This window comes from Anolis sagrei, chromosome X, assembly GCF_037176765.1.
Source record: "Anolis sagrei isolate rAnoSag1 chromosome X, rAnoSag1.mat, whole genome shotgun sequence".
Taxonomy (NCBI): domain Eukaryota; kingdom Metazoa; phylum Chordata; class Lepidosauria; order Squamata; family Dactyloidae; genus Anolis; species Anolis sagrei.
Window position 1 is genome coordinate 93118170 of NC_090034.1, and position 12601 is coordinate 93130770.

At 39.6% G+C, this 12601-nt stretch overlaps 1 protein-coding gene across 1 annotated transcript; it reads right to left on the reverse strand.

Moving 5' to 3' along the window:
* Positions 1-393: 393 nt before the first annotated feature.
* LOC137094854 (probable G-protein coupled receptor 33) lies at positions 394-1410 on the reverse strand. The gene has a single exon (XM_067460772.1). The coding sequence runs from the start codon at positions 1408-1410 to the stop codon at positions 394-396; it is 1017 nt and encodes a 338-aa protein (XP_067316873.1).
* Positions 1411-12601: the final 11191 nt, after the last annotated feature.

Consider the following 12601-nt stretch of genomic DNA (forward strand, 5'->3'; position numbering starts at 1 on the left):
TGAAGCCTTTTATATTGAAAATCCTGTGGTGAAATATTCCAAAATGAAACAAGATAGAGTGCCAAAAGATAAAACTCCCTGGTCAGAAAAGCACTCAGCCAGTTACTGGGGAAGTGTGTGAGTTTAATGATGAAACTGGAGCAGAGCTGAAAGGATGTTCAGCTGCTAACAAGCTCAGAGATGAAAGAAAAGCTCAACTTACATCTGTGAATTTGTAAGACCTGAACAGGGTATTGTTGACTGGAGATCTTGGAGGTCTCTCAATCATGAGATCCCCATAAGTTGAAGTCAATGTGACATCAGGTAACAACAACAATGAAGAACCAGCCTTCTGTCTATATGTGACCCCCAAGTACCTACTTCTTTGTGGTCATAACAACTTGCTTTCTTGATTCAGCTTTGCATTCTGGGTGTTTCTCTGTGGCTATGGTCAAACTCCTGCCCAGTATTGGTATTATCCCAAGGAGTCATAGGATAATCCTCAAAGTCTTTGCTAAACAGGGAAATCACAGGCATCTTGAAAACCTGCTGGAGTTTCTCCCCAACAAAGAGGTAAATAATGGGGGTGAAACAAATATTGAAACAGCCTCCAGCAGCGGCAATATCCCATAGGATCTGATTTGTTCTTTCTGGTGCTACCCGAAAAGAATGAAAAGCATTGTAGACGTGGTAGGGAAACCAGGAGATGAAAAAAGATGCCACTGCAGTCACCAGGATTCGGAAAGGTTTCCCAGTCTTCACCAAGTGCTTCCTCTTCAATTCAAGGCCGATCCAACAGTAGCAACTTAGTATGGTGAGGAAAGGAAGCAGGAAGGCTAGCAGGAACTGGACCAGGAAAAAAGCTGAGTGAAAGGAAATGTCTTTGGAGAAAGCAAAAGTGTAATCACACTGCATCTTGCTTTGCACCTCTTGAGTTTCTAGGAGAACCAAACTGGGAATACTCAGAGTTATGGAGCTGAGCCATACCCCAGTGACCAGTCTCTTTGCCCAGGGAATTGTACGATACTGCCGAGACCAAACAGGATGGCAGATGAAGAAGTACCGATCCAGGCTGATGGTTGTGAGGAGAAAAACAGTAGTGAACATGACCATTGAAAATAAGGATTTTATAATCTTGCACACGACTGTCCCTAAAATCCAGCGGAAATCATGGAGGACGTAGATAGCAAAGAAGGGCAGAATGAAACAGGAGATCAAGTGTGTGAGGATCAGGTGGAGGAACCAAAACATGTTGACTGTCTTCTTCATCCTCAACCCCAGCATCCAGAGGAAGAGTCCATTCACAATTGTCCCCATCAGAAAAGCCATAAAGATAAGGATGGTGATGCCCACATTGGTGGGCTTGAATGGTTTTAGAAAATGGCTGTTGTTCATATTTACAGTTGAGGTGTTCTCCAAGAGAGAGGGCATCCTGCTTTTGTCTACAAGGCCTTGAAGGAAGACAGAAAAGAAGACTGAATGGGAGGTAGATGGTGGGAAAGGGTTACTGTTGGCTAAACCAGCATAAGAACATGTAGCCTGTGAACACTAGCACATAAAAATAGGATACTGAATTCAGTCTTCTGTGCGCTTAATGAAATAATTGAACTCTCTGGGCTTTTGTTGGATTAGAAGCAGATTTCCTGAAATGTTAGCTCCTTTTCTGAGAAAGATGAAGCCTGACTCAGTTAAGATCCTGCCTCCTATACCGGACTTTCAAGTGGAAGTGATTAATTGCTTGGGTCTTTCTAAAGGTGCATTCCATACATTGTAGCATTCTCACTATTCAACACTATTTTAATGGCCATGGCCCAATGCTATCAGATATTTAGATTTGTAGTTTTTCTTGAGATTTGTAGTTTAGTGAAGCATCAGCACTTTTTGGCAGAGTAGACTTTGTAAAACTACAATGCCATGGCTCCATGGCATTGAGCCATGGCAGTTAAAGTGGTGTCAAACTGCATTTATTTTACAGTGTAGATGCACTCCAAGTCTAGTCTTTGATAAGTAAAGCAAATAGGTATTATGCAAATTGCATAGCTAAAAACTTTACTAATTAAATTTATATCTACATTCAAACATATATAACCACACTGGCCAGCTATAGAAGACTTCTAAAAAGAGGAATAGCACTCACCTTCTTGATGGAGGAAGAAGAGAAAGAGATTAAGAGAGAGAGGTGAGTATTGCTCTGTACGTGACAACACATATGAAAGGTTTTTTACTCATACTGTGAACAGATACATTACCACAACAGATGACAGAGAAAATGGGGAAAATTTTAGAAGCAGGCTATTCATACACCAAGAAAAAAACCATACTCACCCCAAATTCAGTGCTCACAATTTCTCTGTATGATGCACAGTGACTTCTGGTAAGTATCATGTTTTCATCACTTAACCTGACTTTCCACACTAAACTATGTCAGGGAGAGGTCTCTAACTGTGCTCCATGGAGCCCTTGGGGCTCCACAGGTAATAGTGAGGGGCTCTACAGCGCCTCCTGAGAATTGCAGGGAAATTAAAGTTTTGAGCTGCTGGAAACAGCTGCAGGAGCATCTTCAGGGCATAGACCCTTTCCCCCCACCTCCCTCGCTGCCCAGACTCTTATCCTTGCAGCTGAGACCCCCTCCTCCAGCTACTTTCTTTTATTCCAAAATCATATTTTCCTCCCATTGCTCAGGGGGTGTTTTGATTGTGCTTAACCTGCATGGCAGAAGGGGGTTGGACTAGATCAGTGTTTCTCAACCTGGGGGACTGGAACACCTGGGAGGGGATCATGAGGGGGTATTAGAGGAGTTGCCAAAAACCATCAGAAAACATGTATTTTAGGAACTGACAAAACGGAAGGCTGCTGCGGAGCAACACAGGAAGAAGAGAGCAGTGCAGGCTGGGAGTGGTAGTCCAAAGAGGTCCAAAGAGGTTTTAAAGGGCAGAGAAGAGCATAAGAGCACAAGGGCAGAAGTGAAGAAGATAGCAAAGCAAAGAAGGGTGGAAGAGGCAAACGGAGGCAAGAAGAGGTCTAATAATTAAGACATAGATCATTCTCTGAGGGTAATAAAGGAAGAATTGGAGTGGGAACAGATGTGGAACAAAAAATTAAAATATACATACGCAATGGATTTAAAAGAAAATTGGATAAAAATGTTCCACAGATGGTATACCACACCAAAACAATTGGCTAAAATGTATAAAACAGTTTCTGATAAGTGTTGGAAATGCTTGGAACAAGTTGGCTCCTTCTACCATATGTGGTGGACTTGTAAAGAAGCAGTAAAGTTTTGGAGGGTAATTCATGAAGAGACACAAAAGATTTTAAAAAGAACATTCATAAGAAAACCGGAGTATTATTTGTTAGGTTTTACAGATTTAGATCTACAACTGACGGAACAAGAGGATAAACTTTTTACATATATGACGACTGCCGCTAGAATTGTTTTTGCTAGAGAATGGAAGAAAGACTCAGTACCACCTGTACAGGAATGGGTGGAAAAAAATCAGAGAAATAAAGGACATGGATGAATTGACTTTTTTGTTGAAGAAAAATACAGGTATGATACTAAGAAGAATGAATTGGGATAATCTCCATGAATATCTGGATAATTTGGGAAAATAAGAAACAAGAGAGACAATTTCCTTTTGAACTTATTTTATATTTTTGATTAATAAGAAGATATGATCCAAGAAGATGGAATGGAAGTCATTTTTTTTTGTTTTTGTTTTTTCTTTTTTTGTGTTTTTTGTGTACTTTTGTAGGATTTTTTTAGGGGTTATTTGGGATTTTAGCATGCTTTTTTGCTTTTTTTCCCTTTCATTTCTTCATTTCCTCACTTTCCTATACTTTATTGTTCTCACTCTTTCGTTGTAATCTATATAAAAATTAATAAAATTTTAATAACAAAAAACAGAGAAAACATTTATTTTTTGTTGGTCATGGGGGAAGTTTGGCCCAATTCTATCCACCAATTCTATGCTCTTTGTTTGTAGGTGAACTGTACATCCCAGCAACTACAACTCCCAAATGTCAAAGTCTATTTTCCTCAAACTCCATCAGTGTTCACATTTGGGCATATTGAGTATTCATGCCAAGTTTGACCCAGAGCCATCATTGAGTCCACAGTGCTCTCTGAATATAGGTGAACTACAACTCCAAAACTCAAGGCCAATGCCCATGAAACTCTTCCAGTATTTTCTGTTGGTCATGACAGTTCTGTGTACCAAGTTTGGTTCAATTCTATCATTGGTGAAGTTCAGAATGCTCTTTGCTTGCAGGTCAACTATAAATCCCAGCGACTACAAGTCCCAAATGAGAAAATCAACCTCCCCACCACCACCACCACCACCACCACCACCACCAACGCCACCAGTATTCAGATTTGAGTGTATCGGGTATTTTTGCCAAATTTGGTTCAGTGAATGAAAATACATCCTGCATATCAGACATTTACATTGCAATTCTTAACAGTAGCACAATTATGAAGTACCAACGAAAATAATTTTATGATTAGGAGTCACCACAACACTAGGAACTGTATTAAGGGGGTGCGGCATTAGGAAGGTTGAGAACCATTGGACTAAATGGTCCCTGGGGTTGCTCTTGTTGTTGTTACAAAGGCTGAATGGTCATCTGTTTTTTTTGGAGGGGTGTGTGTTTTGATTGTGTTATTCCTGTATGGCAGAAGGGGCTGGACTGGATGGCCCCTGGGATCTTCGACAGAAATACTGTTAAGTTTATGTTGTTTAAAATTGTTCTTCATTTTGAATATTGTATTGTTCCTTCTTCTTCCTTTCCTTTCCTTTTTTGCACTGTGTGAATTACTTTGTTTATTTATTCATTTATGTATTTATTTACTATATTTATACCCTGCCCTTCTCACCCTGAAGGGGGCTCAGAGTGGCTTACGAATTGGCAACAATTTAATGCTGTATAAACAAACATGTAAAAACAATAAACACATACACAAAGGTTAAGAAAAAACATCTATATACTAAAAATGAATTATTAAAAATCACACAAATGCAAACTCATAGTCCAGGTTATATGTCGAGGTCATAGTCCATAGTTACTTCACACAAACACTCTCCATACATCTGCCACTGGCCTGACTCATCCCTGATATATATATACATTATATATACTATAATATACAATATAATATAATGTACAAAATTTATTTGGGCTTAACAAAAAACTATTGCTTCAAAAAGGGCTCTACGGCTGAAAAAGTTTGAGAATCCCTGCTCTAGAGTTTGAAGGAAACAATTGGTCTTAGAGCAATAAGCAATAAGGGGTATTGTAAGTTTTATAGGCTATTTTAAGTGGATTTTTAAAAAAAATGTATTGTGCTTTTTAAACAATGACCAAAGTGTGGGATTGTTTGCCGTCTTGAGTCCCCATGGGGAGAAAGGTGGGGTATACATAAAGTAAATACTGTATTTTGAAGGCTTGTGGGTGTTGTGTGGTTTCTGAGCTGTATGGCCACTTTCTAGCAGCATTTTCTCCTGATATTTTGCCTACATCTGTGTCTGGCATCTTCAGATCCAGCCACAGATGATGATGTTGATGATGTTGATGATGACGATGATTCCCTAAACCAGAACAGAAAATCTGCTAGGAGACATAAGTACGGCCGTAGGACGACGGTCAGTGAGTTGGTGCCAAGAAGGTGTGATGGCGAGGGCAATCATCCCAGCATGTTGCCGCTACCCATAATCATGAGACCACTGTGGAAAACATCTTTGTCCAATAATGTGATGAGTGGCCTTGATCAAATGATCTCAAGATAGTGGCTCTCAGTCCTTTCTACTTTGGGGTTCAGCATTCAGGATGGGAAAACCACATTTACAATATAGTGAGATAGTTTAGCTGAAAATGCAAAGTATGGTCACACTGCAAATAAGCTATTTATAAATACCACTTCCTGATTTATACTTACAAGAAACTGAAGTTCTGTTTTGGAGTTCGTGACCAGGTCTTTGAGATGGTCAGCTAAAACTCTGCTGTAACAACTCAAGAGGCTTAGTTGATATGTAAATGAGACATTTTTGCTCTTTGTATGACCTTGCTCATAGAATTCTCTCCTAAGTGAAATCAAGTTGGTTCCATCCTTGACATGCTGCTGTTGGGCGACCAAAACTCTAACTCTAATCTGTCCTTTTGTTTTTAAAACTAACTTTGGGAGTCATGGTAGAGATAAAAAATACTCAATTAATCACAATAGCCACTCTTTTACATTAACCCCTTGTTAAGTATATTCAACTAAGCATAATGCTGGCAGAATTGCATAATTGCATAATTCTCCCAATGCATCTGTCATCTGGTTAAGTAGACTTGTGTGTGTTTGGGTGGGAAGGAGTTACAATCATGGCAACAGTGTCACATTTATGACTGCCCCCGGTGGCGCAGTGGGTTAAACCCCTGAAGACTGACAGGTCGCAGGTTCGAATCCAGGGAGAGGCAGATGAGCTCCCTCTACTAGCTCCAGCTCCTCATACGGGGACATGAAAGAAGCCTCCCACAAGGATGATAAAAACATCAATTCATCAGGCGTCCCCTGGGCAATGTCCTTGCAGACGGCCAATTCTCTCATACCAGAAGCGACTTGCGGTTTCTCAAGTCGCTCCTGACACGACAAAAAAAAAGTGGTTGTGAATATGGAATGATGAATCAAAATGGCAAACCAACATAAAAGGGGGATAAACATTTGTATGTATTACTCCCATAACAACAGAGGACAAATAAACAGGCATAGGTTACTTACAGGAACTCAGAAGCCGTGCTCTGCAGCAGTTTGATTCTCTAGCAAGCACAAAGGTCATCAGGTAGAAACTAGTTTATAAAGTAACCCAGTTAAAGGGGCTCCAACCAGGTAGATCAAGCCAAGAATGTGTTAAAGGGCTATGTACTCTGATTTATAAGAAACACTGATATGAGATGGTATCATTCAGACCCTTGGGATGTGTAGTCTTCAGGGTGAAGATCCAAAAGGCTTCACGCTGTAGTAATTTAATGCCAAAATCCAAATTGGAGGGGGGTGTGACAACTTCCAAAACAAGCACCCGGAGTGAATCTGCATCATGATTTGAATCCACAAAATGTTTATAGAAAGTGGAATCCACGGAGCGATTTCTAATTTTGCTCTTATGCTCTATGATCCTTTGTTTGATCTGTCTACTTGTTTGGCCTATGTACATAAGCGAGCATGGGCAAAAAACAATGTAGACCACTCCCTTGGTGGTACAAGTAGCAAAATGTTTTATTGGGTAAGAAGCCTTAGTGTCAGGATTCTGAAATGTCTTTGTCTGAATAAATTGTGCACATATCGAACAGTGATGGCAAGCAAAATTCCCTACCAAATTGTGTTTAACCTTAGAGGTTTGAAAACAATGATCTATATCAGAATGTACCAGCATATCCTTGATGTTCTGTGTTCTCTTGTGAGCAATCACGGGAGGTCTCTCGCACCCAGGTATCTCCCTTATCAGTTGCCAATATTTTTTCACAGTTTTAATGACATGCTTGGACAAATTGGTTAGTGTAAGGGGCCATATCAATCTGTTGTCACAAGTGATTTGTTTATCCTCAAATAGAGTGGTCCGAGAGATGCTGGACGCTTTAGAGCTAGCCTTGTTGATGAGATGTTCTGGATAACCCCTGGATCTAAATTGATCTTTAACCTTTGCGATGTTATGTTCAAAATCTTGTTGTAATGTGCAATTACGTTTAATCCTCAACATTTGGGAATATGGTAAGTTATTTTTCAAAGGTAAGCTGTGGAAGCTAGTGTAGTGTAGAATTGAATTTCTGTCAGTGGAAGAACTTGATGTCTCATATATCCACCTGAGGAAGACTCCAGTCGAAACCGGTCGTGGATGTGGATATCCAAAAATTTTCTAAAGCAAGGGATCCTATGCCCTGAAGAGAAGTTGGTTTTACACCAAGAAAGACTCTTTACAGTACGCTTACTCTTAAGCAAGGGATCTTATGCCCTGAAGACAAGTTGTCTTTACAACAAAAGACTCTTTATGTTATATATGTATAATCTTTGTAAACAACTGGTTGTTGTTCATTATATACTGGGTTATGCCTATACCATTTAATTTTGCCGTTTGTTGAATATTGTAATATACAAACTGTTAGGCAATATCGACCATTGTGATTTATGTACCACAACTTTTAGTGGATTTGTTTTTTGTATTGGTGGGAATCCATTGTCTTCTTGTGTTAAAACCAACATAAAAGACCAGGAGAAGATGCAGAAGGTTGCTATTGTGTGACTCTATTGGAAAGAGTAAAACCTTATCTCATCTTCTTTACCTGCCCGACCATCAAAATAATAAGAAAAGAAAAACATGGTTATTGAAATAAATTTCTTTGTATGAAAGAAATTATACAAAATTCATCAGAGCAAAATGAACTTTGCAGACTGTCATACTTCCTTAACAAAGCACACAATTTATACATAAAAAGGCAGCCCTTTCCTTCATTATTGATGAGTTTGTTGCTGCTGAGTTCTTGCATCATGGTGGCTCTCCTCTGGGTAGCTGTGCTGGTACGGCTGTACGAGGAGCTTCAGCTTCATTTTCTTTCTATTGAGAGTTTGCGTATAATCCAAGGTTCCATGCATTTTGCAGTAAGGTGGCTTCCCTTGGTTTGCAATTATAGGGCCAATGACCTGTCTATCATTGTTAAGTTTTGGTTCCGCCCCTTTTTCCAGGGCTCTGGGAGGAAAAGGGAACAATTTTTAGTTTAGTCTTATAGTGGAAAGCTTAGCTACAGGACATGGATCAGCTCCATCTGTAGACAAGCTTCGTTTCTCATAGCATCCGGGGGAAACAGCTCCACATCTTTCGTGGAAAAGATCCAAAAGAACTCCAGCTGGAGAATCTACAAGCCTTGGCTGGTAGGTCTACTCGGGTAACCAGAAGCAATTGGAGCCGGGAGTAGAGCCCACACCAGCAAGCATAGAAAGTAGATTGCCTGGGGGGGGGGGGGGGGGTTAAAAAGGGTTTTCCTTTTAAAGAAAAGAAACAGTTCACGAAGCCAGTTACCTGTCCATTTGGGCAAGTTAAGAAGCATTTGTTTGACTTGTTGAAGATCTGAGAAGTGTTTGTTTAAATTGTTGAAGATCTAAGCAATAATAAAGGACTTTGTTAAACTTTTCAAGCATCTAAAGACTCTTGTATAGGAAAATCCTTAGGGTCTCTCAGCCAAGGCAACCCGGCTTCCCGCTGGGCACAAAGAGCACGTCCTGTTCAAAAGACAATTATTATAGGCCCAGCGCGTGACAGCATAGTAACATTGTTGGTTCTCAGAAGAGAGCTAAAACAAGCAAAGCTACAGATGTCTGGAGAAGAGTTGTGTTGACATTGGGGATGCGACTAGGTCATGGCTTTCTTGATACAACCCCACTTGCCTACCTCTTTCCCACGCTGCCACTTCTGTTTTTCTAAATAACAGAAATAAATGGTGAACAAAACAATGGTAAAATAATCATTGAGTTGTGAACTGGAGATTAGGAAGTGGGTTTTCCTCTAGTTGCATAATGTGAGTTTCTCCTTTTTGATTAAAAAGTTCTGTAGTTGTAGAGCCTTCTTTCAGTCCTAAATACTGATCTGGAGAGTAAAGTGTGCTGAGGACAACCATTTCAAAACAAGCAGATCAACACCATCAAGTGAGTGGGGATACGGGTGAGGGTGAGCAGGAGTATTTGAAAGCCAACCCACGTTGATTTTGTTCTCAATTATAGGAGGTGCATTGAGGCAGGGAGTTGCTGCGGAAAATTATTTGGACACTCTACAATCTATTAGAACTCTAAATTCTGGATTTTTCTATCTCAAAGCATCAGATAGTCATCATCTGGACAGAATGGATTCACTCCATCTTTCAGAGTGAGGCCCTCAAACCAGTCCAAAGGCTGTCCTTCAATGTATCTATCTTTACATTTCTTTTTTAAATTAATTTTTGTTCAAACATACAACAATGTGCCAGCAAGAAATTAAATTGGTTAGAAAGTGCTCCATCACATTAGTATGAAAAACTTAAGATATTTTCCTGCAATGAATAAGAGACTAAAGAGAAAATGTATGTGCTTAGTTTAAAAAAAAGAGCTAAATGCTACCAAATCATACTTTATCATAGGTTAAGATCAGATCAATGGGATTTCCCTGTGATGGCACATGTGGGGAGAGGAGAGTTATATGCAACTGGACAGGAAAGGGTTATACATTCTCTCCCATAGTCATAGCAAGAATCAACATGGGTCTAAGAATTGAATTGGTGGATATAATTGCTAACCATCCAAAAATCAAAACCAATTACACAGTTTCAAATGAGGAAACTTATTCTAAACACTCAAATCACAGTTAGCTATCGTCAACAAGACATCAGGTGGCCTAAAAATGTGCAGTCACTTGCCATTTTGATATATTCTTTACTTTTTCTGCAATAATCTCCCTTTCCCTTTTTTATGCCTCTGCTAGTATTTTGAGGAGATCTTTCTCTCTTTTTCAGCCAGGATTTGATAACTCTTTCATTCTTTATTTGGAGACAAACATTCAAATAATATATTGTAAGTGAAACTAAACCATGTCCCTGCCAAATCTCTGTCCAGAATGTGCAGTGGTAACTGTGATCCTATTCCATCTCCAAATCCTGGGCAAAACTGCTCTATGATTTTGGACAGAGAGAAAGAAACTATCAGGGATAGAAGTGTTCAAAATGTAAGGCATATGAGGTTTTCCTGGTTTCACCATTCCCTGAAAAGGGGCATTATGCTTTCTGCTTCAGTGCTTACATTTCCTTCCTCATTCTTTCCATTTCATAGGATCCTTAAGATAGCAGTAGAGTTAGAAAGAGATTAAAGTTCCATCCAGAAGAGAACATAAAAGAAGAAAGGAAAAGAGAGGAGATGTGCTACCTTCTTGAGCTCTTGGTTCTTGGGCTTCTTTCGACTGACCTCTTTTGGGAGGGTAAGAACTGGGAGGAGACTGAAAGGAGGAGCAATCCATTCTCTGGATCATCCCATCTTTTCCAGTAAGGGAAAGGTGTGAGTCTGGTGTTCTCCGTCTGTATGGTTAAACTTCTTATCTTCTCTTTCCAGGTGCGCAGTGTGACACACGACTATATAAGCTTTATGTCCAACCTGCAACAGTCCAAGAGGGACTCTGTGTCTTCATCCCCTGCAACTTCACTTACAACCCAGATCATGCCAGGAATACTTCCAAATTGTATGGATACTGGTACAAGGGAGGATGTCCGCCTTCTCCTCCTTTAGTGGCCAGCAACGATCCAAAGAAAACTATAGCAGAAAATGCTCGGAATCGCTTTATTCTTTCAGATGAAGTGGGACAAGGCAGCTGTTCTCTTGTCATCAATGATGCCCAAAATAATGATGGAGGGAAGTACTGCTTTAGAATGGAGAAAAGACCTGGAGCAATTTTTAATTTCCCAGATGAACTGGAAGTGACTGTAAAAGGTGAGTGGTAATAAGGACATCTGGCTCCTGTGGAAGCTTCAAATGAAATGCACAAATATATCCTTTGCTGCTAAATAGGATCTCCTCCACATACACTGTTCTAAAAATGTGGCATGCTATGAATACAGGCACAAACAAAAGTTCAACAAGAAGCAACAAGCAACAATGGGTGGGACCTGTCAAATTCACAATTTATGGTCTGGGCAAGCAGGAGTTATGAACTCTGGCACTACTTTTCAGCTGTCCATACACTCCTAATATCACCTCACTGGTTCTCCAAGCTGTCTTCTGCTTAAGGCATAGCGAACATGATCTACTGCCACATACCATTCCATGAAATGTAATGTATACTCTTTATGCCACAAACACAGCCACAGACAGGAATGTAATAAGATGTAAGAGCGAGAAATGGGAGCATTTGGCGAGGGGAGAGGGTCTGTTGATTCTAGAGCAAGTTGGATCCTTTGGCTTCTGAAGCAGACTGCCTTTGAAAATCAGAGGACCATGGATACCCTTGGGTCATCTCAATAGGGTCAATCTGAGACTTGCTCAAACCAACCCTTGACAATGCTTTCATTGTCAAGTGATGAGGTGAACGTCTGATAGTTCCCATGGTCTTCATAGCTCCTCTTGTATAAAGGGATTGCTGAGACAACACCGAGCATTTGCAGAGATCTTAAGTATGCCTAAAGATGTTGAGTATGTGTATAATAATAATTGTAATAATAATGATGATATTATTTTATTTCTTCCCCACCTCTCCTCATGGCTTGAGGGCAGTAACAGCACAGTTAAAACACACAAACATTGCAAAAATTCTATAAACACACATTTTAAAAGGTAGTTCTATAATATATATATATATATATATATATATATATTTCTATAAAATACATACTAAATACACAGAATAGAGATTAAAACACAGGACACAAATTGTATTAAATTCTTAAAACTGTCTGGGTAGGCCTGTCAAAAGAGATGTGTTTTTAGATGGGTTTTAAATTTAATTTTTAAGTATAGTGCCTCCTTTAGATAAATAAAGAGTTAATTGTGTGATGACTTTAGTTTACATTTATCAAAAGTAATAATTTAGGAGCAACTTATATCGAGAGAGAAAATTGCTCAGTGAGGTTGACCAGTTTG